At 42.7% G+C, this 21,021-nt stretch overlaps 1 protein-coding gene across 4 annotated transcripts in view; it reads left to right on the top strand.

Moving 5' to 3' along the window:
* The first annotated feature begins 4,820 nt into the window (after positions 1-4,820).
* Positions 4,821-21,021, top strand: part of ENTREP1 (endosomal transmembrane epsin interactor 1) — a 47,636-nt gene continuing 31,435 nt past the window's right edge. Inside the window, exons 1-2 of one of the 4 annotated variants that reach the window (XM_045191216.3) lie at positions 4,821-5,723; positions 16,328-16,384. In XM_045191216.3, the coding sequence (XP_045047151.2) occupies positions 5,075-5,723; positions 16,328-16,384 (706 nt within the window). In that variant the 5' untranslated portion in view covers positions 4,821-5,074. The remainder of the gene's footprint in view (positions 5,724-16,327; positions 16,385-21,021) is intronic. The other 3 variants (XM_045191214.3, XM_045191223.3, XM_045191219.3) reach the window with 3 other exon arrangements.

The following is a 21,021-nucleotide window of genomic DNA, read 5'->3' as shown; positions in this document are numbered from 1 at the left end:
TGGTTGTATTTTGCTTGCTTCTTTGTTTTGTTGATTAGGTTCCACTTATAGGTGAGATCATGTGGCATTTTTCTTTCACTGTCTGGCTTATGTCTGCCCAGCTCCGCTCAGGTGGACTTTCCTTCTTCCATTCTCTCTCTTAATTAAAACAAAAAGTTCCACGGTCCTTTTTCTATAGAGTGAAATGTTATAACTGGAAGTTGCCACCCATATCCCCAACACAATCCTCATACAACACACTCCCTCAAGGAAACCCAGGACACCCTGGAAGCTGAAGCCTAAGTTCTCATTTTTGTCCTGGGTGTATTGGGGCTGCAGGTTTAGCGATTCCACAACCAAGTTCCCCTGCTTTTCTTGGTTGCTGCTCTGTCGCTGATCATCTGAGTAACCAAAGCAATGAGAATGGCTGAACTTTAAAACTGCAGGCCTCAGGACTGTAGCCGATCACATGGTCCAGCCTCAGGCAGAGGAAGCATCACAACTTGTCCTTGACAGAGCAAGCCACTGAGGGTAGAGAAGCTTGGGACTGGCTCGAGGTTACAGAGTACAAGAGGAGCTACCACCCAGGATGGCTGCCTCCTAATAGGTTGCTCTTCCCACTGGAATCCCGTGATCTAAGTCCCTCCTGTTCCTAAAGGTCACCTGCAGAGCAGGGCCTGGCTGGGAGCCAGCAAAGCCCGTACCCGCAGCGCATTTGCGTCTACATTTGTTTTCAGGACAAATCCTCTGCCTTCTTCTTTCAGCTAATCTGCCACCCGTAGTCCCCTCCCAGGTAAAAATTTCCATATAAAAATTCTGGCGTCTGAATAGTTCCATCCATTAATGTTTTGGGGTAATTTGTTAAAATGCATTTCCCAGGCCTCTTATCGGGAGTGTCAGAGTGGGTGTGGGGAAGCCTGTGAATCTGCATTCTGACACATTCCACTAATGGTTCTGTGGCCCAGGTACCACACATTGAGAAGCTGCTCCAAAGCTACCATATTAAATGAGGACTTTGAGAGTCCACTGTGCCTTACTCAGAGAAACTCTTCGTTTTCTAAAATTTAACAGCTGGAGACAGGTGGTCAGGGAACATGTTTTAAGGAGTTTCAGCAGCAGCTTCCGCTCTAAAAGGGAATGACCTCCTGTAATCAGTGGACAGGTTGGGTCTTCTGAGAAAGGGTGGGGGGAACTGAGGTGCTTGTTTAAAGGTGTCCAGGGAAACCTGAGAGAAAGAGCCCAAACTCCTGAGCAGTAGAGCCTTTGTTTGGGAAGTCTTGAAAACACAGTACAGGGAAGGGAAGAATCAGTGGAAGTTTCTCCTTGGAATTTGGCTTTGATCTTGAGGAAAGCTGGCAGCTAGTCCCGTGAAGAAATACACTACAGCTATTGTTTCCTTGAACGTTAATGAAATGTGTGGGTCCATTTTCCCACAAGCTCTTCCTCACTTTATTTTAAGGGCTTTATTGAGATACAGTTCACATGTATCTTTATTGAGATACAAGTCACCCATTCAAAGCATACCATTCCGTGGGTTTTAATATATTCACAGCTGCATAATCACCACCACAGTCAACTTGAGAACACTTATCACCTCAAAAAGGAACACCCACCCCTTAGCAGTCACCCTTCCCCCATTTACTCTCCCCTTCCCCCCAACCATAAGCAACCATTAATCTGCTCTCTGCCTCTATTGATTAGTCTATTCCGGAGATTTCATGTAAATGGAATCGTATAATATGTGGCCTTTTGTGACTGGAATCTTTTACTTAGAATAATGTTTTCTTTTTATATTAAATTTACTGGGATGACATTGGTTAATAACATTATGTGAGTTTCAAGTGTACGATTCCATAATTCATCATCAGCATATTGCATTGTGTGCTTACCACCCGAAGTCTAGGCTCTTTCTGTCGCCGCCTATTTGCCCCTCTCCGTCCTCTGCTCACCCCTCTTCCCCTCTGGTAACCACCCTACGATCGCCCGTGTCCACGAGCTTGTTTGCTTTGTTTGTGGCTTTCTGTTTTATATTCCACATATGAGAGAAATTGTATGGCTCTGTCTTATTCTGTCTGACTTACTTCTCTTAGCATCAGCGTTCTGTTTTCAAGGTTTGTTCATGTTGTAGCATGTATCGGCACTTTATTGCTTTTATTTCCCGATACACGCCGTTGCACGGATCACCAGAGTTTGTTTGCCCAGTCCCCCACACTGGTGTTGCTTCTCCCTTCTGAAGATTGTGAGTAATGCTACGTGCACACAAGTTTTTGCTTGGACATATGTATTCATTTCTCTTTAGTATACACCCAGGAGTGAAATTACCGGGTCAGACGATAACTCCATGGTTAACTTTTCGAGGAACTGCCAGACTGTTTTCTAAGGTCCTCACTTCATTTTTTTAGGCCAATCTGAAATCAGTGGCTCTGAACCGTCCCGTAAGTGTTTGCTCTCGCACAGCTCAGCTTGGTCAGGTATAACTAAGGACTACTGTAAGCAAGTGTTTGGGGGTGCAAAGAATCCCACTTGGATTCCAAAATCTAGAACTCCCAAAGCCAAAAACTCAGGAGTGTTATTTGGCATGACCTTAAAGGTTGGGGCAGTGTTACACTGATTCATGTTTCAGGTAAGCAAGGAAAGAAACTCACAGCTATAAATATGGCCAATTACAAGAAAAGAAAACTAGAATGTAACAACTCTTTTCTTTTTATTCTCACTTGAGGATATGATTATTGATTTTTAGTGTGAGAGGAAGTAAGAAATGGGTGGGGGAGAGAAAGAGACAGACAGACAGACAGACAGACATTGATTGGCTACTTCCAGGACACGCCCTGATGGGATCAAACCTGTGACCTAGCCATGTGCCCTGACTAAGAATTGCATCTGCAGTCTTTTTGATGTACTGGACAATGCTCCAACCAACCCAGACACCCGGCCAGGGCCACAACGATTCTTAACTAGCAGCTTTGGAAAAGGTTTAATGGTCTGAAAAAAATAAATAAGTATTGGATAAAACTGTCTATGGATTTTAATGACCTCTGCTATCATCTGTTGCTGTATAGGGAAACAGACTTAAAAAAAAAATTTAAGGGTAAAGTACGTAGGAATATTTTAAGTGTTTACAAGATATGGAGACATGCACAATGTGTAACTCCATGAATTTTCTCAATGTGAACCTCAGCCATGTAACTAGTACCCAGAGCAAGAAACAGATGGCTGTCAGCTTGCCTGGAACTCCTCCTTTTGCAGTCATTAACCCCACAAGGGGAAGGAGGCTATCTGACTTCTAGCACCAACATTCCTAGACACACAGAACACACTTTTAATAGTGCACTTCCGGTGTTAAGGATTGACCAGTGGAATATATTTGTTAAACTGACGGAATTTCTTGGGACTTACTCAGATTTTTTATGTTGCACAGTATAGTAGAATCTTAAATACTAAATACTTTGAAGCTTGTGTATAAAATAAAAGGTATAAACTCAGTATACAATGCCGTGACCAGTGTGGCTTAGTTGGTTGGGTATCGTCCTACAAAGCAAAAGGTTGCAGGTTGGATCCCTGGTAGAGGCCCGTGCCTACATTGTGGGTTTGGTCCCTGGGGGCGTGAGGAACAGCCTGTCGATGTTCCTCTCCCTCTTCTTCTCCCTCCCTTCCCCTCTCTCTAAAAATACATACAAGATGCGTTTAATTTAACCATCACCTGCAATTTAAGAACACGTACTGTAAGGTATTTTAAAGTGTATGAAGTAACATACTTTAAAACATTTATTTTAAAAGACAGATCCCTTTTTCTCCACGATTTGAAGTTTATCTTTAAGAGGAGTTTGTAGAAGAAGTCCTTGGGACTCAATCACAGGGGCTTCAATAATTCAGAAAGTGTCATGTAAACACACACACGACATTAGCCATGCGTTGCATTGTGGGTTGAAGTGATGACCGAAATAAATACAGCCTTGGCAACTAGAGTATAAAGCCAGTTCCACATTTCCCTCGGTTTATCGGGCAGGAGGATGTTAAATACCCTCACCTTACTGATAACGTGAGCTGGCTAATGCTGACACGGACTTGTTACAAAGTGATAGCGCTCTGTTTCTTAACCTGGAAAAAAAATCTGTTACAATAGATTTGTGTTTTATGTATAAGAATACGTTCAACACATAAGAATCCTTCCAAGGGAAGGAGATATATATAGAGATATATCTATCTATCTATCTATCTATCTATCTATCTATCTATCTATACACACACACACACACACATATACACACACACATATATAAACTATTAGAGAAAATCATTTCACAAAGTCGAATCATCTTTTCTTTTTCTTTTTAAAATAGCTCTAAATATGTCTTATAAATTACCAAAAACAGGTTGGGATTTTCTTTTGTAAGATTGGGATTCTATGCTCTACCAGGTGGTACGTAGTAAAACTCACAAGTCAAGCAAGGTGAAGTGGACGCAGTGTAACCTTGGCCACGTGCTCTGGGCTGCTCCCGTTCTTTCTTTCTGGATGCTGGATACTTCCAAGGTAACCTCATGCTCACACTTGCTCCTACCCTGTTGCTGGGAAAGCACCGGAGCCTCCCCCAGCCCTCCCCTGCCCCCACCCTTGGCAGGCGGCAGGGCCCTAGTACGGTCAGCGCCAGGAAGCCTCACTTTGCCTAGTCCTTCCCCGAAGCATAGACTTTTCCCACCGAGTTACCTATAGCCCCTCCTCCTGCCATACCCCCCCCTGGGGGGTGGAGTGCGGAAAGTTTAAAGCTGGTCTCCCTTCGCAGTAAAGGTTGCCCGCGTCCCTTTTCTGGCTGAACCAGAGAAGGGCGAGGGTCTCCGCGCTTCCCCTGCACTGCCCTCCAGCGCCAGCTAGGCGGCTGGGGGAACAGGCTCTTCGGTTATCAGCGCTGGCTCCAGCGCGCGCTGTCTGTGGTGTCCCTCCTAGCTCCAGGGACATATTTTAAAAAATGGGGCTGGGCATCTTTCCTGCACCCCGGAGAGCGGATGCAGATTCGGTTATGACCGAAAGGTTTCTGCAGGCTCGCTGCCCCAGTTCAGGGCACGGGGGGAGGTTTGTGGGTGAGATTAAGGGTACCCCATGGGCCGGCCAGAGGCGGACCTACCCGGTGGCAGGTGGGAGCAGCCGGTGGGTGCCGAGGCAGCGGGTACGGCGGCGGAGCCAGCAGAGGCCGCGGCAGCAGCAAGTGGTTGGGCTGTGCACATTTCTTTCCCTCCCCCCTGTCTACCGAGCCCGCCCGCGGTGCCCAGTGCGTGGCGCCCGAGGCCCCGCTTGGCGTCCCCTCCCGGCTGCCCTCGGCCGCTCCCTTACCCGCCCATACATGTCCCTACCCGTGGTGCTCCCGGGCTCCTGCTGCCCGGTGGCTGGGCTCTCGGGCGGGCAGCAGGCCGGGGGCCCGGGCACCGCGGCCACAGTCGCCCAGGAGCCGCCTCTGCCCCCGCTGCGGCCGCGCTGGCCCCGGGCCGCGCTGCAGCCCCCGCTGCGGCCTCGCTGCTCGGCCACCGCCACCGGGGTGCTAGCCGCGACTCCCGGGCTCTCCTCCCGCCGAGCCGCCGCTGCGGCCGCTGCCGCCCCGAGCTCCGCGGGGCTGCCCGCGCGTCCGCTGCTGTCGCTCGGGCTGCTACAGCTGATCCTGGGGTGCTGCATGGTGGCACTCAGCTTCGGGGCGCTATCGCTCAGCAGCTCCCCGCAGGTGAAGAACGCGTGCCCGTTCTGGGCTGGCTCCTCGGTGAGTGCCTCGCGCTTCCCGCTCGCCTCTGCAGGTCCCCCCACCCCCAACCCAGCAGTGGGGTCTCGCGGGTCCCATCCACTGTCCCAGGGTTGGGCTTCCAGGGCTACAGGTGGGGACCACAGCCCCTCAGGCCAGCTGAAGTTTGGGGGTGGGGAGAAAGGCTCCAAGAGAATGGAGTTCAGAGGTGAATTGGGTGGCACCTGGACAGTGTCTATACCTCTCAAGCTAAAGGATTTTGTAGTCCCTGCCGAACTAATATAATAAGACAGATCCCCAGCTCTTGGGGAAATTGGAAGGATGGGGATGAGTGGAGGGAAAGTGGAAGCAATGATTTAACTTCGTTTGGTCACTAAGTGTTTACTTCACTGAAAACGTCTGTGTGAGGAGGGCAGGGGTTTTGAGGTTTGTTCACTGATGTATTGTACCAACAGTGTCTGGTGCATAATAGCTGCATTTGTAGGATGGATGAAGTGACAGCTTGAAGTGGCAGGTTGCTTATTTTGCTCTCCCTTAAGACATGATACACGTGAAATGTATCTGAGGATGAGTGAGAAAGTAATGGCAGGGTGGGTGTGAACTCCTGCTTGTACCTGGTCATTAAAGGAGCGCCCTACACCCCACCCTGGGTTCTTGGAGCCCCGCAGGCTGCTGTGCAGAATTTAATTCTCCAGGACCTGACCCATCTTTGCCCACGAGCTGGCCAAAGCTCCAGGAGCTGGGACAGTGAACTGGAGATGTCTGTCTCCTCCAGTGGGGAAGGTTGATCTGGGGCAGTGGAGCCTGGCCTTAGTGCCTGTGGACACTGGGTGGCTACTCTTCCCCGCCTCATAGCGATTTCACGGCTTTCTAGGCATCCCAACTCTTGAGGTTTGCTTGGGGTTGAGAGACTTGGAAATGGGTCTTCATGGAAAGATTGTGGAAGATGAATATTTTAAAGTTAATGACCTTTTAATGAACTAACTAAATGTAAAAGTCTGGCAGTGCTGATGGGTTTGACTAGGATCTGTAATGAACATGTGTTCTGAATGCACAAAAATTGTCCTTTTGCAGGTCCTCACATACCCAGATTCAAGACCATATTCTAAGAATATAGGCAGAACTCTCTGAACCCAGAGTCATTGTTTGATAAGAACATTAAGAACGTGAAGTACCTGGAGGCTGGACTGACATTTTATACTTAAACTGACGCCGGTTTCCTCTCCTTTGAAATACTTTGATGCTGGGTGATCTTAGGGTGGTACAACCCATGCTATGCTTCCTGGAGTTCACAGTCTTTGTGCACCAGGTAAAAAGAATCCCGTACTCTTAGCCTTGCTCTCAGGCTCTCCTGCTGGCCTCCCTGAGTTCTTTAACACTCCAGGAGGACAGGTATTTCTGACTGGGTAGGAATTAGATCCATTATGCTTTTTAGCCTACTGGTCAGACTAATTTCAGCCAAATGGTGGGTGCATTTCAGTTCTCTAAATACCGTGGGCCAGAAGTGGAACTTGCATACATTTTTAGGGATTTGCTGTTGGTAAAATTATAATTTCTTTTCTTCTCAAAGATAGCTAATTTAGGATTATTGAAGACTGTTTTTTTCCCTTCTAAAATTAAAACCCAGAATCAGGTGTACTATTGTGAATTTTTCCAGAGGTAAATGCACTTAGATTTACCACAGCTAGCGTTGATGAAGTAGAAAGAAAGAAAGAAGAAAGAAAGAAAGAAAGAAAGAAAGAAAGCAAGCCAAGCCATCAGCCAGAAGATGAAGGCTCTACTGGGCCTGCTGGCTGGGTGTGTCCTTGTTTCCGGGATTCAGGAAACCAGATCAGGGAAAAAATCAGTTATTTGGGACTAAGTTCTTTTCCATTGGGACGCTTTCTGTCCCTTGTCCCCAGCTCTACATGCAAACTTTTGCTCATTATTCTTATTTTTTGTGGCCTGTTTCTGAGGCTGACCTCAGAATTTGCAAGGTGACAACAGAATCAATAGATACTGTATCTCCGGAGCCACTCAGTAGGGCTTGAGGATGGCATTCGCCACCGCGACTTGCCGGGTGTTTTAGGAAAAAAGTCTCACCAGCAGCATACTTTTTGAACGTATGTACGTGGGAGAGGTGTTTGTTTTAAACTCTGCACTATGAAAAGTTTTACCTTTGTTCAAACACTGTACGACGAACCTCCATAAATCCTCACCCAGACCCAACGATTGCTCCGGTCTGTGCTTCTTCCTGGCTCGGCTGCTGGGTCTGTGTGTTCTGGTAACTGCAGGAGGGCGGGTGTTCCAGGCAGGGGAGGAATTATCTCCGTCATGCTTCCTAGTCCGTTAATCAGATTAACTACTTCCTATTTATTTTGAAGCAAATATCAGACATCACACTATTTCATCTGTAAATATTTCGATGTGTGTATATTTAAAGAAAGGGAATATAAACAGAATAGAGAGCATGGAAGTGACCAGGAGTCTTAAACACCACTCTCTACTTTTAATCTTTTACTATGAAATTTTAAAATCTTAACAAATATAGAGAGAATAGTATAAGGAACCTTCACTTACCCATCACCCAGCTTCAGTGGTTCCCCACTCATGCCCACTTCACACCCACACCTTTTCCCCCTCTTCACACCCACCGGATTATTTTAAGCTAAATCCCACTTAAAATTTCAGCCATTCCATACTTAGGCACGTATTTCTAAAAGGAAAGATTTTAATAGTTAAAAGAAGGGACTTAGTAGAATCTTATAACTAATTTAAAGAGGTGAACTAAGGTTTTTATGAAAAAATCTAAAAAATCATGACTTGAAGACTGTAGAAATTTTTACTAGACAAGTAGCTTTGTTGAGATATAATTCACATTCCATACAATTCTTCCACTTAAAGTGGCAATTCAGTGATTTTTAGTGAATTCACAGAATTGTGCATCATTATAATAAATTTTAGAAAATTTTCAGCACCCCCAAAAGAAGCCCTGTACCCATTAGCAGTCATTCCCCATTTCCCCTGACCCTCGTGTCCCTGGCCAACCACGACTAATCAGTTTTCCATCTCTCTGGATTTGTTACTCTGGACATTTAATATAAAGGGAATCATAAAACGTGGTCCTTGGTGACTGGCTCTTTCACTTGGTATAATGCTTTCCAGGTTCATCCATCTTGTGACATGTGCCAGCGCTTCATTTCCGCTTATTGCCAAATGAGATTCTATCGCACGGATATACCGCGTCTTGCTCATCACTCAGAAGTTTTGTTGGCCTTGAAACTTGGCAGTTGAGTGGCAGTGCCAACTTAAGTCTAAGGTTACTTCAAACCCACATAGGAACACAGTAGAAAGATATCCTCATATTTTAAGCTTTGGCGGGCCATTATATGCCTTAGTCTGCTGTATCAATTCAGTGGGCAAATCTTTTGACTTCAGTAAAAATTTTGCTTGTATATTTGATACAAAATTAAGTCGAAAGGACTACTTTGTTAAACATGACATAGTTCAAGAGCATTTGTTCCTTATACACCTCTGTAAGTGTTCTCACCTTAAGCCTGAGATTTTGAGGTTTCCTTCATTTGCCTGAACCTTGAAGGCATATTTTATCTATTTTAAATATATTTAAGAATTGACAGGCCCTGTAAAGACTTTTTTTTCATAATTTCAGCAAGTTGAAGGAAGTGTCTTTCATGTAGTCATTTTTTAAAAGGTTTTATTTATTTATTTATTCTTAGAGAGAGGGGAAGGGAGGGAGAAAGGGAGAGAAACATCAACGTGCAAGAGATACACCCATCAGTTGCTTCTCGCACGCCCCCAACTGGGGACATGGCATACAGTCCAGGCGTGTGCCCTGACTGGGAATCAAACCTGTGCCCTTTCGGTTCACAGGCTGGCACTCAATCCACTGGGCCACACCAGCCGGGGCTCATGTAGTTATTATTGTTTTAGCACCTTCTAATTATTTCATTTCTTCCTGATATCCTTGGTTAACGACCTAATGTATTATTATTACCAAAGTTTATGAAGCTAAGAGGTTAGCCACTTGTAAAAACAACCTGAAGTTCGACTCCAGGTGGGTGGCAGAAAGATCTCGATATCCACGTGCAGGCCATGCTGTCCTGGCTCCTGATTTGGGGGAGCATTTAGTCAACATTAGATTCCACCCAGCCTACCACTCTGTGCTAATGAAAGAGTAGAGAGAGTTGCATTGGTGTGTGTCTCCTGCCTCAGAAAACATAATTCCTGACTCTGGCGACATATATGATCCTTGGGAGGTGTTTTAGGCAAGTGGGAAGGAGTTGTCTATTGTTTGTGTTCCTTCTGTGGGAGCCCTGATTTCCTTTATTGTCTGCACACATTCATGCCTCTCTGCTCGAAGTCCCTGACCTGTGCTCAGGGCCACCCGTTCCTTGAGTCTGTGATTCTTTAGCAAGATTCCAGTCCCTTACAATGAAACAGACATTGGCGAATCTTAAGGTAAACTTTAAAAGAAAATTGCAATGACAAAACAGAAAAAGAAAAAACGAATGGCCCAAAGGAAGAGAATGCAAAACCTCTGAAGTCTTTAACAGTTAAACAACAGTCAATTCGTTTTTTCAATTATAATCAAGTATTCCAGTAATGTTTATGCCGCATTTTAAATATAATGTTTGTGATGAGCTTCACCGATTTCTTTGGTGCTTTATTTTACATGACAGCAGTTACATTTATAAGTTTTTGAGCAAGTCATTGAGCCTCTTATCCTCAGTTACTCATCTATAAAACCGGCGGGATGATTTTTGCCTCAAAACTAACTATGTGAGGGCGTAATTAGAAAACAGTTAGGACGGTGCTTCCCTGCTGGACCCTGGCACCAGGCGTGGCACAACTAGAAGCTTTATCAATGTTTTCTAAACTTCAAGGGAATGTTTTGTTTTATTTTACTTTTTATTGAATTTATTGGGGCAACATTCAGTAGTAAAATTATATAGGTTTCAGGTGTGCAGTTCTGTAACACATCACCTGCATGTGGCATGTGTGTCCCCCACCCCACGGCACTACTTCATTCAAGTAAGGTGAACAGGCCAGTTTCGTGTGGGACGTTCTGGCAACCATCACGTATACATTGGAAATATCCTGTTGCCCAGGTCCTTAATTTTTTTAATGGGTCATACAGGACAGATAGGGAAGAATGATATGTTCACACACACATCTTTAAAAATTGCCAGCGTAAAAGCTATAGGACGAGGCAGGCCAGTGAGCAGTTAGATTTCCGTGTGCTTATTTACAAGGTAAACGCGGGACATTAACAACATGGCTCTTTTGGTCTCTATGTTTAGATACAGCAACTTTTGACAGACAATCCAGAACAGTTTCACCTTAGGCATGCTAATAGATTAACAAATAAAAATAGGAGAGTAGAATTATATGCTTTTGATATTAATGATTTGATTTTTAAGCTGAAACACTAAGGCACATTAACCATATGTGGTTAGATAACAATTATTCCTGCTTGGAGTATCTCAGAATCTTTCTTTGCAATATTAAAAGAGAGAGAGAAAGAGAGAGAGAGTGTGTGTGTACATGTACCTCTGCTTGTGTTCCTAAATGCTACAGGAATGGATTGCATGTGAGAGAAACCAAAATTGTAATACATCTCATTATGATAATACAGAGATAATCTGGGGTAGAAAATAGGTTCTTGCCTGTTCACTCAGAGCAAGTTGCATCTTGTACTGGGTGGAAAGAATGCTGATAGAGTTGCTTTTTGCTGTTGATGTACGAAGTACAAGGGTAAAAAAATGTGGTTAGGCTTCCATGGTCATCTTTGAGCAAGTTTGTCTCCTACTTTTGACCTTCATGCATTTATTAGCTCATCATGCATTTGTTTATTCATTAACTCTCGCCATAACCAAGTGCCTTGAGGAGCCTTGAGCAGTATTTGAATGACTATTCACAGATCCAAGACCTCATGAGATTGCCAATGAGTGTAAAACACAATTGAACAAGTCACAGCCTCACTGGGTAATGGGTGCCATGAGTGTCCGTTGTTAAGGGACCTTCTTGACCCCTTTCTGGAGCTCCAGCCACTGCACCACCGAGGGAATTAGAGGCAAAGCATACTCTGACTTCTATGTCTTCTTTTGAAAAACAAAAGTGAAACATATTTATTGTAGAAATTTTAGGAAATTCTGAAAGGAAAGGGAAGAGAGAATTTAAAACACCCATAATCCCAATGGAAACATCTTTAATGTGTTTCTTTCCAGTCTTTAAAAAATTTTTAATTATAGTTGATATACAATATTATATTAGTTATATTAGTTTTGGTTGTACAATATAGTGATTTGACATTTTTATACGTGAACTTGTGACCACCCCACTAATTCTAGTAATCATCTGTTATGGTGCTAACTTATCACAATATATCAACTACATTTCCCTCCGCCTTTCTACCCATTCCCTAACCCCTCCCCCTCTGGTAACCATCCCTTCGGTCTGTGTTTTTATGAGTCAATTTTTGTTTTGTTTTATTTGTTCATTTGGTTTTAAGATTCCACATATACGTGAAACCATATGGTATCTGCCTTTCTCTATTTGACTTATTTCACTTAGGATAATACCTATAGGTCCATCCTTGTTGTTGCAGATGGAAAGACTTCATTCTTTTTTATGGCCAAGTAATATTTCATTATATATGTATATGCACATATACATATATACATACACACATATACACACATGTGCACACATACCACATCTTCTTTTTATCTTTTAAAGTAAGAATTTATGTGGGCCAAACTGAGAACATATGCCAGAGAGTGAGATCTCAAATGCTCCCTGTATCACATCTTTATCCACTCACCTATTGATGGGCATATGGGCTGGTTCCCTGTCTTGGCTATTGTAAATGCTGCATTGAACATAGGTGGACATATGTCTTTTTGAATTAGTGTTTTCATTTTCTTCATGTAAATACCCAGAAATGGAATTGCTGGGTTGTATGGTATTTCTACTTTAAGTTTTTTTGAGGAGTATCCATGCTGTTTTCTTTCGTGTCTGCATCAATTTGCAGTCTGCCCCTCTTTTCTCCCTCCCCCAACCCCTTTCCTCATTCACGAACTCCACCCCTCCCCTAGATGAAATGTGAGCATCCATTCGCTAAGTCTTGAGCTCTTAAAAGATTCATCCCCAACTGCAGCACTTCTGTATTCCATTCCAACCCTACTTCCTCTGTCCCCTCTCTCCACTTCACCACTCACACGGGCCCTCTAAGTGTCTTAGGTTTTACTTGGGTTCTTAGAGTGGGGACAGTTGAGTAGAAGTCAGTGTGTGCCTTCGTTGCAGGGTTCGGGACTGAGGTGGATGTAAATAACTACAGTTCCCATGTCCAACTTGAATGCATGCAGTTCTTTAAAGCATCCCTGAAAAAAAGGTGGTTTACAAAAATCCTGTTGGGATTTAACATGGGTGTGTGTCCAGTCTATAAAACAGTTCCAAGATGTAAATGACATCTTTAAATATTTTGTCTTCCTATCTATCCAGGAGTGTGATGTTTGTCTTGATTTTTCGGGGGTATTTATTTAAGAATACCTCCATTTAAGGTCTTCTTATTGTTTAATACGCTTATATTTCTCCCTACTGAGGTCTTAAGTATCTTTGTCATATGTGTTTTATATTATTCATATTTCTTATTTGTCAAATACATTTTGTACATATTTTAGAAATTGTGTTTTAAATTTAGTTTGTCACTTATGTATGCAAACTCCCCCATCCAGAAAAAAGAAATAAAGATAGCTTAGTCTTTTTGTCCTAGAGATCCTTCATTTGAAATGACAATTGTACCTGTCATGATATGTGTGTGTATGTATGTATGTGTGATTATATATATATAATCCCTATACATATAAGAATATGTATGTGTGATTATATATATATAAAAGGATATATATATATATATATATATATATATATATATATATCCCTTTAAACTTAGCAACCTACTCCTGGGAGTTTATCCAACAGAAATAAAGTGTGCTGTAAAAACAGTTCATAGAGGTTTGTTGCAGCATTGTTTGTGAGAGCAAAAAACTGAAAATAGAGCAGATGCTCACAAATATGGAAATGATTGAATACATTAGGTGCAACCATACGAGGAATATTATATAGCCATTAAATGGAATGATGAGAGCCATTCCTGTGAACATGAAGAAATTTCCAGGAAGCATTTATTGAGAGAGAAAAAGAGGAAAGTACCTTTTATGATCCATGTTTTTGTAAAAATTACACTCCTGTGTATTTGTATAGATACACATACCCATGTGTGCCTAGTTAAGAATTTAGAGAAAAGTGTGTACATGTGTACACTATGTACATATACTAAGTGGTTATATGGAGGAGGGTGGGATGATGTGGCTGGTGGGGCGTGCGAAGTGTGGTTTAAGGCATTTCACTATTTGTGTGGGCTTTTCTGGGTTGGGCTGGACATCTCACTCTGATAATGCCGTTTTAATGGAAAAACGTGTTCTAAAAAGCTGAACCACAGGCTTGTGTGTTAATGGAAGCCAGCGGCATAAATATCAAACATTAACTGATTATTCCAATCATATTTCTATTTCAGTGCAGTGGGCCGTTTGTGTTTCCCTCCAGGGCAGCGCTACTTTCACTCATGTTTTCACAAAGGTAGTTGCATGTTCTCAGCAAAGTCCAGTTAGCAGCGGAGCTGGCGAGCAGGGAACATGTGCGCATGTGGACACACGCATGCGTGCGTACAGGGACTGACGCATGCAGCACACATGCACGCATGCGTGCGCACAGGGACTGATGGATGCAGCACGCGTGCACGCATGCGCGCGCACAAGCAGTCTACATGGCGGAGCGGGTGCTGGATCACAGCGTTTCCTTTCTGAGGTATCACTATTGTCACAGCGAGGTAAACCTTTTGAGTTGGAGGAGACCCAGAGATGGTTTTCTTCACTCACCATGTTTTTAAGGAAGCAAGAGTGAGGAGCGGGGAAGTGAAATGACTTGGCCAAGGTCACATAGATTTTTAGAAGCCAAGTGGGAAACCTGGACCCCAAGGTCTTGCGGATACCAAGTCCCGATTTGTAAAGTAAGTGCAGCCCACACCCTCCTGACGAGCAGCAAAATGCCCTGCGTGTCTCCAGGCAGAAACCCTTTGGAGTGAGGAAATGCCCTACTGAATTTAAGATGATTGCGCACCTATCAGGTGGGCAGACAGCTGACGGTAGGTTTGAACATAGGTGGGATGCAAAGAAATTGTCGCTAATCTACTCAAACGTGGTTTTTGGTCCTTGATACTAGAGGGTGGACTTGACCTCTGCTGGTTTGATGTGGTGGAATGATTTACTCTCAGTCAGTCAGTAGAGAATGGTGAATATTGCAAGCAGGACTGTGAGCTTTGAATTTGAAGTAACACTGCCAAATCCTTACTGATTTGTAGTCAGTCAATAAACAGTAATTGTGAAATGGTGCATTTCAGTGATTTTGGTAAAAAGTGCATTTGAAAGAAAATCCTCACGACTGCATTCAGCCAATGCACTTTACTACACAAAGATAAATGCGCTTAAATGACATCAGCATGTCCCTGGGCTGAATAATTACTTTGATTCATATTCTTTCCTGCTTAGTGAACCGTGGTATTCAAAGGGCTGATGTTGATTTCCAGTTTACATTTTTGCAAAATGCCAGCTCCTCTTTCCTGAGGATATTAGTTTGTTGTTTACTTAGGTGTCATTTTGAAACATGAGTTCTTTTTCCCTGTGGTCCTTCCCCTTTTGTGCAATAAATGCTCAGGAACATTTATTAGTTGCCAGTCATGTGTCTGGCACTGTGCTAGGAGCTGTGGTTTCAGAGATTCAGAGAGGATAGGAATTCACAGTTCATGGGCAAGCCAGAGATGTAATACAGAGTTTCTGGGGGGAAATTATATGTAAAGGGCTTCCGGGAGTGTGGCTGTGGGGATCAGTGAAAGCTTCTCTGAGGAAGCAGCTGTTAGTTGGGGTCTTGCAGGATGCATAGGAGATCTCAGCAGCTCGGAGGTGAGTTGGGAGGAGAGGACACTGTAGCAAAGAGAAGTACAAAGCTGTAGAATGTCTAGACTCTAGAGCCTGGCCAGTCTGAGGAATGATACGTATGCCTATAAGGAAGGTGTGTGGTGGGAGGGGTGGGGGTACATGGAATCCAGGTTTGAGGAGCAGGCAGGGGAGGATCCCGAAGGCCTTGTTCACTGTTTCGAGGAGTTTGCGTGTTCTGTAAAGATGGGTGCCCACCTAAACAAAGGCGGCTGTGGCGAGATGTGCGTCTTTTGGGACTGACTCTGGCAAAAGATTAGGTGCTACTGGGGTCAGGGAGCCTGGATCAGAAGTGCTGATTCCTTCACTAACCAGAGGGTGGATTAATTTTGGTTTGTGTATTGTTAATTGACCTTAAGAAAAAACGAACACAATAAGAAAGCTTTGGAGCCTTGGACATGAAGGATAGTCCAAAGTAGACTACCAGGGCTCCTGTAATCAGGAATATTAAATATTTGAATTAGAGGCATTGAAATGTCAGCACAGACCAAAAAATACATACTGTAGAGACTGGGGGTTAGTTCACTGGAATTGGTGCCTTTTCTAGATTTGTGATACTGTTTATTTTTGTAGGTGATACTCTCTGGAATCATAGGATTAACAACTTGGAAAAGGCCTATGATACTCCTGGTATGTACTATAAATTCTTGCCTTTTGTAAAATGTGCTATTTATAAAGTCTGTTAAACCACTGAAGAAATGCTAAAGCTTCCTGGCTCATTAAAAAAAAGTTAACAGTGGACAATTACAACTCAGATGTTCTTGGAATAGTAAAGTAAGATAATAATTTTGCCAGTGTTCTGATTGACTTTAAGTTTCTTATATACCCAGAGCTAAATATGTGCTTTTCGTTTCAGGGTTAGACCTATTGTAAAGATACAATTTTGAAAAAAATGTTTATTATGGATATTTTTTAACAGATACAAAAGTGGAAGGAATAATATAATGAACTCCCTGTACCAGTCACCCAGCTTTAGTACTCACGTATTGACTCACAGCCAGTCTTGTCCAGCTTGACCCTTACCCATCCTCCCCACCCTCCATATTCTTTTGAAAAAAACCCTCAATATTAATCATGATTACATAATTTTTTATTGTTATAATGCTTTGATTGGGCAGCCTCAGAATTTCATTGCTCAGATTTTCTATATTTTTCTCGTCATCACACAAATATTACATTTTATGGTAATACAGACATATATTGGTGACTTAAATTTTCATTATTGATGTAAAATTCACATGATAGAAAATTAATCACTTGAAGGCGTACAGTTCATTGGCATTCAGTACATTCCCAATGTCATGCCTTTGTTTGCCTTTGCTATGCCCTTCTGATTCAGGGCACACTATAACACATAGACCATTTCCAATGAAGTTGCCAACATTCGAGGATGAAGTAGAGGGTCTAGGAAATTCAATTTGAAGTATACTTTAAAAAATTTTTTTCTATATAACATTTTATTTTTCGCTTTTCTCCATCTATTTTGAAATAGGGTTAAATAATTTTCTCATCATTTTGTTTATATACTTAACAGTTTATCTTGAAGAGACCACAGTTTACCAGGTGGTGGGTAATAAACACAAAATTGGTTAAATTCTTAAATATAAGGAGAAGCATATTGTAGAATACTATCAGAAAAATGGGTTCTGAGACTGTGTTGATGATCTTGAAAAAAATGAAGAATTCTCAGGCCCACGAGAGAATTTAGGCAACATTTTTTACCAGTCCATCAGTTACTGCATTTAGTGGAACTATGCTCATATTTCTGGACGGAGTAAATTATTAATGCAGCATTTTAATATGTTAGCAGGGTAGGAGAAAACGAGGCTTTGGATGAGCTCTGCAGCGCATGTTCTGAGTGCCTGAGGCTTGTTCTACAACAGCTCTCTAGGCTTCAGTCTCTACAGAAGAAATTGGGATCGTGTTCAGTGTTTATACTAGTAATTGACTATAGGAGTCATCTTTTTCCATTGGGTTAATATTGAAGTGCTCAGAAATACAAACCTCAAGTTCTTAAATTAAATTAAAATCAGAAAATCTCTAATGCTATTTAGACTTTGAAAATTCCAAATGGTGAAGAGAATATGAGTACGTGTTCTAGACAGATATTAAGAAAGTCCTCCTTTTAAGACATTAATTTCTTTAACATTGTTTTCTTTTGGAAAGATGCCCTATAATTTTATTATATGAGTTCACGCATCTTTAAATGAAACAACATGAATAAAAATGTGTCTTTATTACATTTAAAAAATTTATTTCTCATCTTCATTGATAAGTATATACTTGGTCACAAAGTTGTGACCAGTTTGTTCATCCTGTGTTGTGCTCTTGCTTTTTCCATTTAATATTAAATTAATTCATATAAGTGAATATTGTTTTCACATATGAGGAGTCCACAATGCCTACCTACCACTTAAGATTGCCAAGTAGCATTCTGTCATTTCTGTATTACCGTCAGTTATAAGCCTGTTGGTTATGTAGAGATTGTTTTGAAATGTTAATTAACACCAATTTCTAGAGAAGATAAATTAATTGACAGGAATCATACAAGGGAAAACTTTCTGAGGATATCCATAGATCACTTGAGCTTTAGTGAGTATCATAAATGGAAAAATCCTCAGTTCACATGAATCTTGATAGCATATCACTGTAACTTGTGCCAAATGTTTTTGTTAAGTTAAAAAATGAAAAAATCATGTAATGTGATAAATGAAACTGGACATGTCAGTCAGACACTCCTGGTTTAAGTCCTTGCTCATCTTCTGGAAGTTGTACAACTCCGTGCAAACCACTTAATTTTCCTGAGTCTAGTTTTGTGTTCTGAATAGATGGGATAATCTTGTGATACTAAGGGGCGGTTCTACCGCCATCCCCCCTTTTACTGGGTATTTAACCTTTTTTTGTCCACCCCCACCCATTCCTGAGTTTAGGGAATGTACCAACTGATTATTATTATTATTTTTTTATTTTTTGGTAAGAGGCCGTGGTCCATGAGAGAAGCCAGTGGGTACTGAATCTGTGTTCTCACAGACCCAGGCTTGGCCAGGCAGAGTTCCAGCCCTTCTCCCCTTCACATCCCACACTCTGCCCCAGGAGCACCTTCTTATTCTCGCACAGCCAGAATCTTCTGCATAAACCTAGGACCTTCTTCCTCTAGCTGTTTGCTTGGCTGGCTTCTCTTCTGGGGCTCAGCTCAGCAGTCTTTTCCTGAAAGAGACCTTCCCTGGCCACCCTGATTCCAGTGTCCCTGCCCCTCACCATGTCCCAGCACTGATTGTTGGCTTCCCAGCCTGTAACGACCCTGTCTGTGTGCCGTTCGATTGCTAGTGGTTGTGTGCCTCCCCCAGGAAACAGTTCTGTGAGGACAGAGGTCTTGTGTGTCTTCTCCATCCTATGTCCCCGGGTCAGTGTGCTCAATACACACCCATCGCGGATGTGGAGTGAGTTAGGCAGTCAGTGAGGCATTTGGGTCCTAGGTGAGTTCCCAAAGTTTATCTTATTTTGTCTTAAATTTCTCTCACTTGCTTTGTTCTCTAGAACTTTGTATTCTTCCCCTTTTAGCTTTAGGGTGGTTAGGGAATATTTTGATGATGGAGGTTGGGAGGGGCTGGTTAGTCTTTTCAGGACCTTTTAGGAGTCAAGCTGCCCTCATTTTGAGTTGTTGGGTTGCACACCAGTCAAGAACACTTGAATACTTTCTTTTGAGAACCACTGACCTTTGCCCTCCCTTTTTTGGTGATTATTTCAGTGATTCCATCAGGTTTTATACTCGTTTGAACAAAGAAGGGTCAGTTGGACCTAGTTCCTTCGAACTCAAGCTCTCATGGAAACTCAGGATTGGTAGCTCTCATGCATTGGGTCCTCTTCCTTGTACTACTGATAAAGTACTCATGTGTCCAAAACAAAAATAATAATGTTGGAAAGTCGTTTGCAAATATCTGTAGCTTTTTTAGCTATGACTGGGATTAAGCTAGGGTGTTGGTACACGTGCATACATTTCTGTGTGTGTGTGTGCACACTGTATTCTAGGTTGTATATTTTCCATCAAGAGCAAACAATTTCCATTGTAAAAGAATGTTCTTATTTCCCCTATTGATGACTTTATAATTTTAAATAATATTATAAGCTCCTATTTCTTAATCCATCAACGTTATATAGTAAATTTTTAAAAAATCCTTTCCCAAGGATATGTTTGCCGATTTTAGAGAGAGAGGAAGGAGTGGGGGGGTTAGGGGAAGAGAGAGAGAGATGGAAAGAGAAACATCGAAATGAGAGATAAATATTGATCCATTGCTTCCTGTACATGCCCTGACCAGGGACTGAACCCTCAACCTAGGTGTGTGCCCTGACCAGGAATCGAATCCACAAATCCACTTTTGGTGTACAGGACGGCACTCCAACCAACTGAGCCACCTGGCCAGGGCTGTGTAGTATATCTTGACTCTCTTCTGTAAGGCGAAGAAACCAGCGCTTAGCTCTACTTCTTCCCCTTCCACCTCCCAGTTTTTAATAGTAACACCATCACTTTCATATTGTCAGTGTTTTAATGTTTATGTTTTGCTCTTAAACTATGTTATACTATTCAAACATTGCCTAAAAATTGTTTTTAAAATAGTAAACACCAATAATAGTATTTATGTGAATGTGATTGTACTAGGATGTTTGAATTGGATTCTCTATTTCCAGATTCTCCTGAGGCCGCAATAGAACAGATGTCAGCAGCTCCCACATTATAGTGCATTAGATTGTCTGAGCAGGATTTGCAAACCTTGGCGAAAACCAGTTTTGCAACCCTTAACCCATCTCCATCCCCAGCCTCCGACAAGATTAGGGATTAAAGAGACAGATGTTTTTGAGAAAGTTACCGAATTGCTATGGCATTTTGAGTTTCGTTTCCCCAGGGGAGTGGTGCTTACAGATAAATTCTTGGAGAACCTGATATGGGTCCCTTAGTGGTAGACTGGGCTATCGGGCACCTGCTAGGGGGGATTCAGAAGTCTGGTTGGAGTGCCCTGCGGCCTCAGACTCAGAGACGGCAGTTGGGAAATTAAATGTACTTGTACAGACCAAAGCCAAGATGCATACTTTCAGTTGACCAGAGGCAAGAGATAGCAGACCTGGGGTAACCTTAGATCCTGCTCCCAAGAGCGCCTTGCAGGACTGAGGAGACCACAGCCTGCACAGCTGGACACCCAAGTCAAGGGGACCGCCAGCCTAACAATTGGTATCTCAGAGGAGCCCGTGGGAGCCCCGTTCAGGAGAGTCCT

The sequence above is a fragment of the Desmodus rotundus genome, chromosome 1, assembly GCF_022682495.2.
Source record: "Desmodus rotundus isolate HL8 chromosome 1, HLdesRot8A.1, whole genome shotgun sequence".
Classification (NCBI taxonomy): Eukaryota; Metazoa; Chordata; class Mammalia; order Chiroptera; family Phyllostomidae; genus Desmodus; species Desmodus rotundus.
This window is presented reverse-complemented; position numbering and strand designations above follow the sequence as displayed.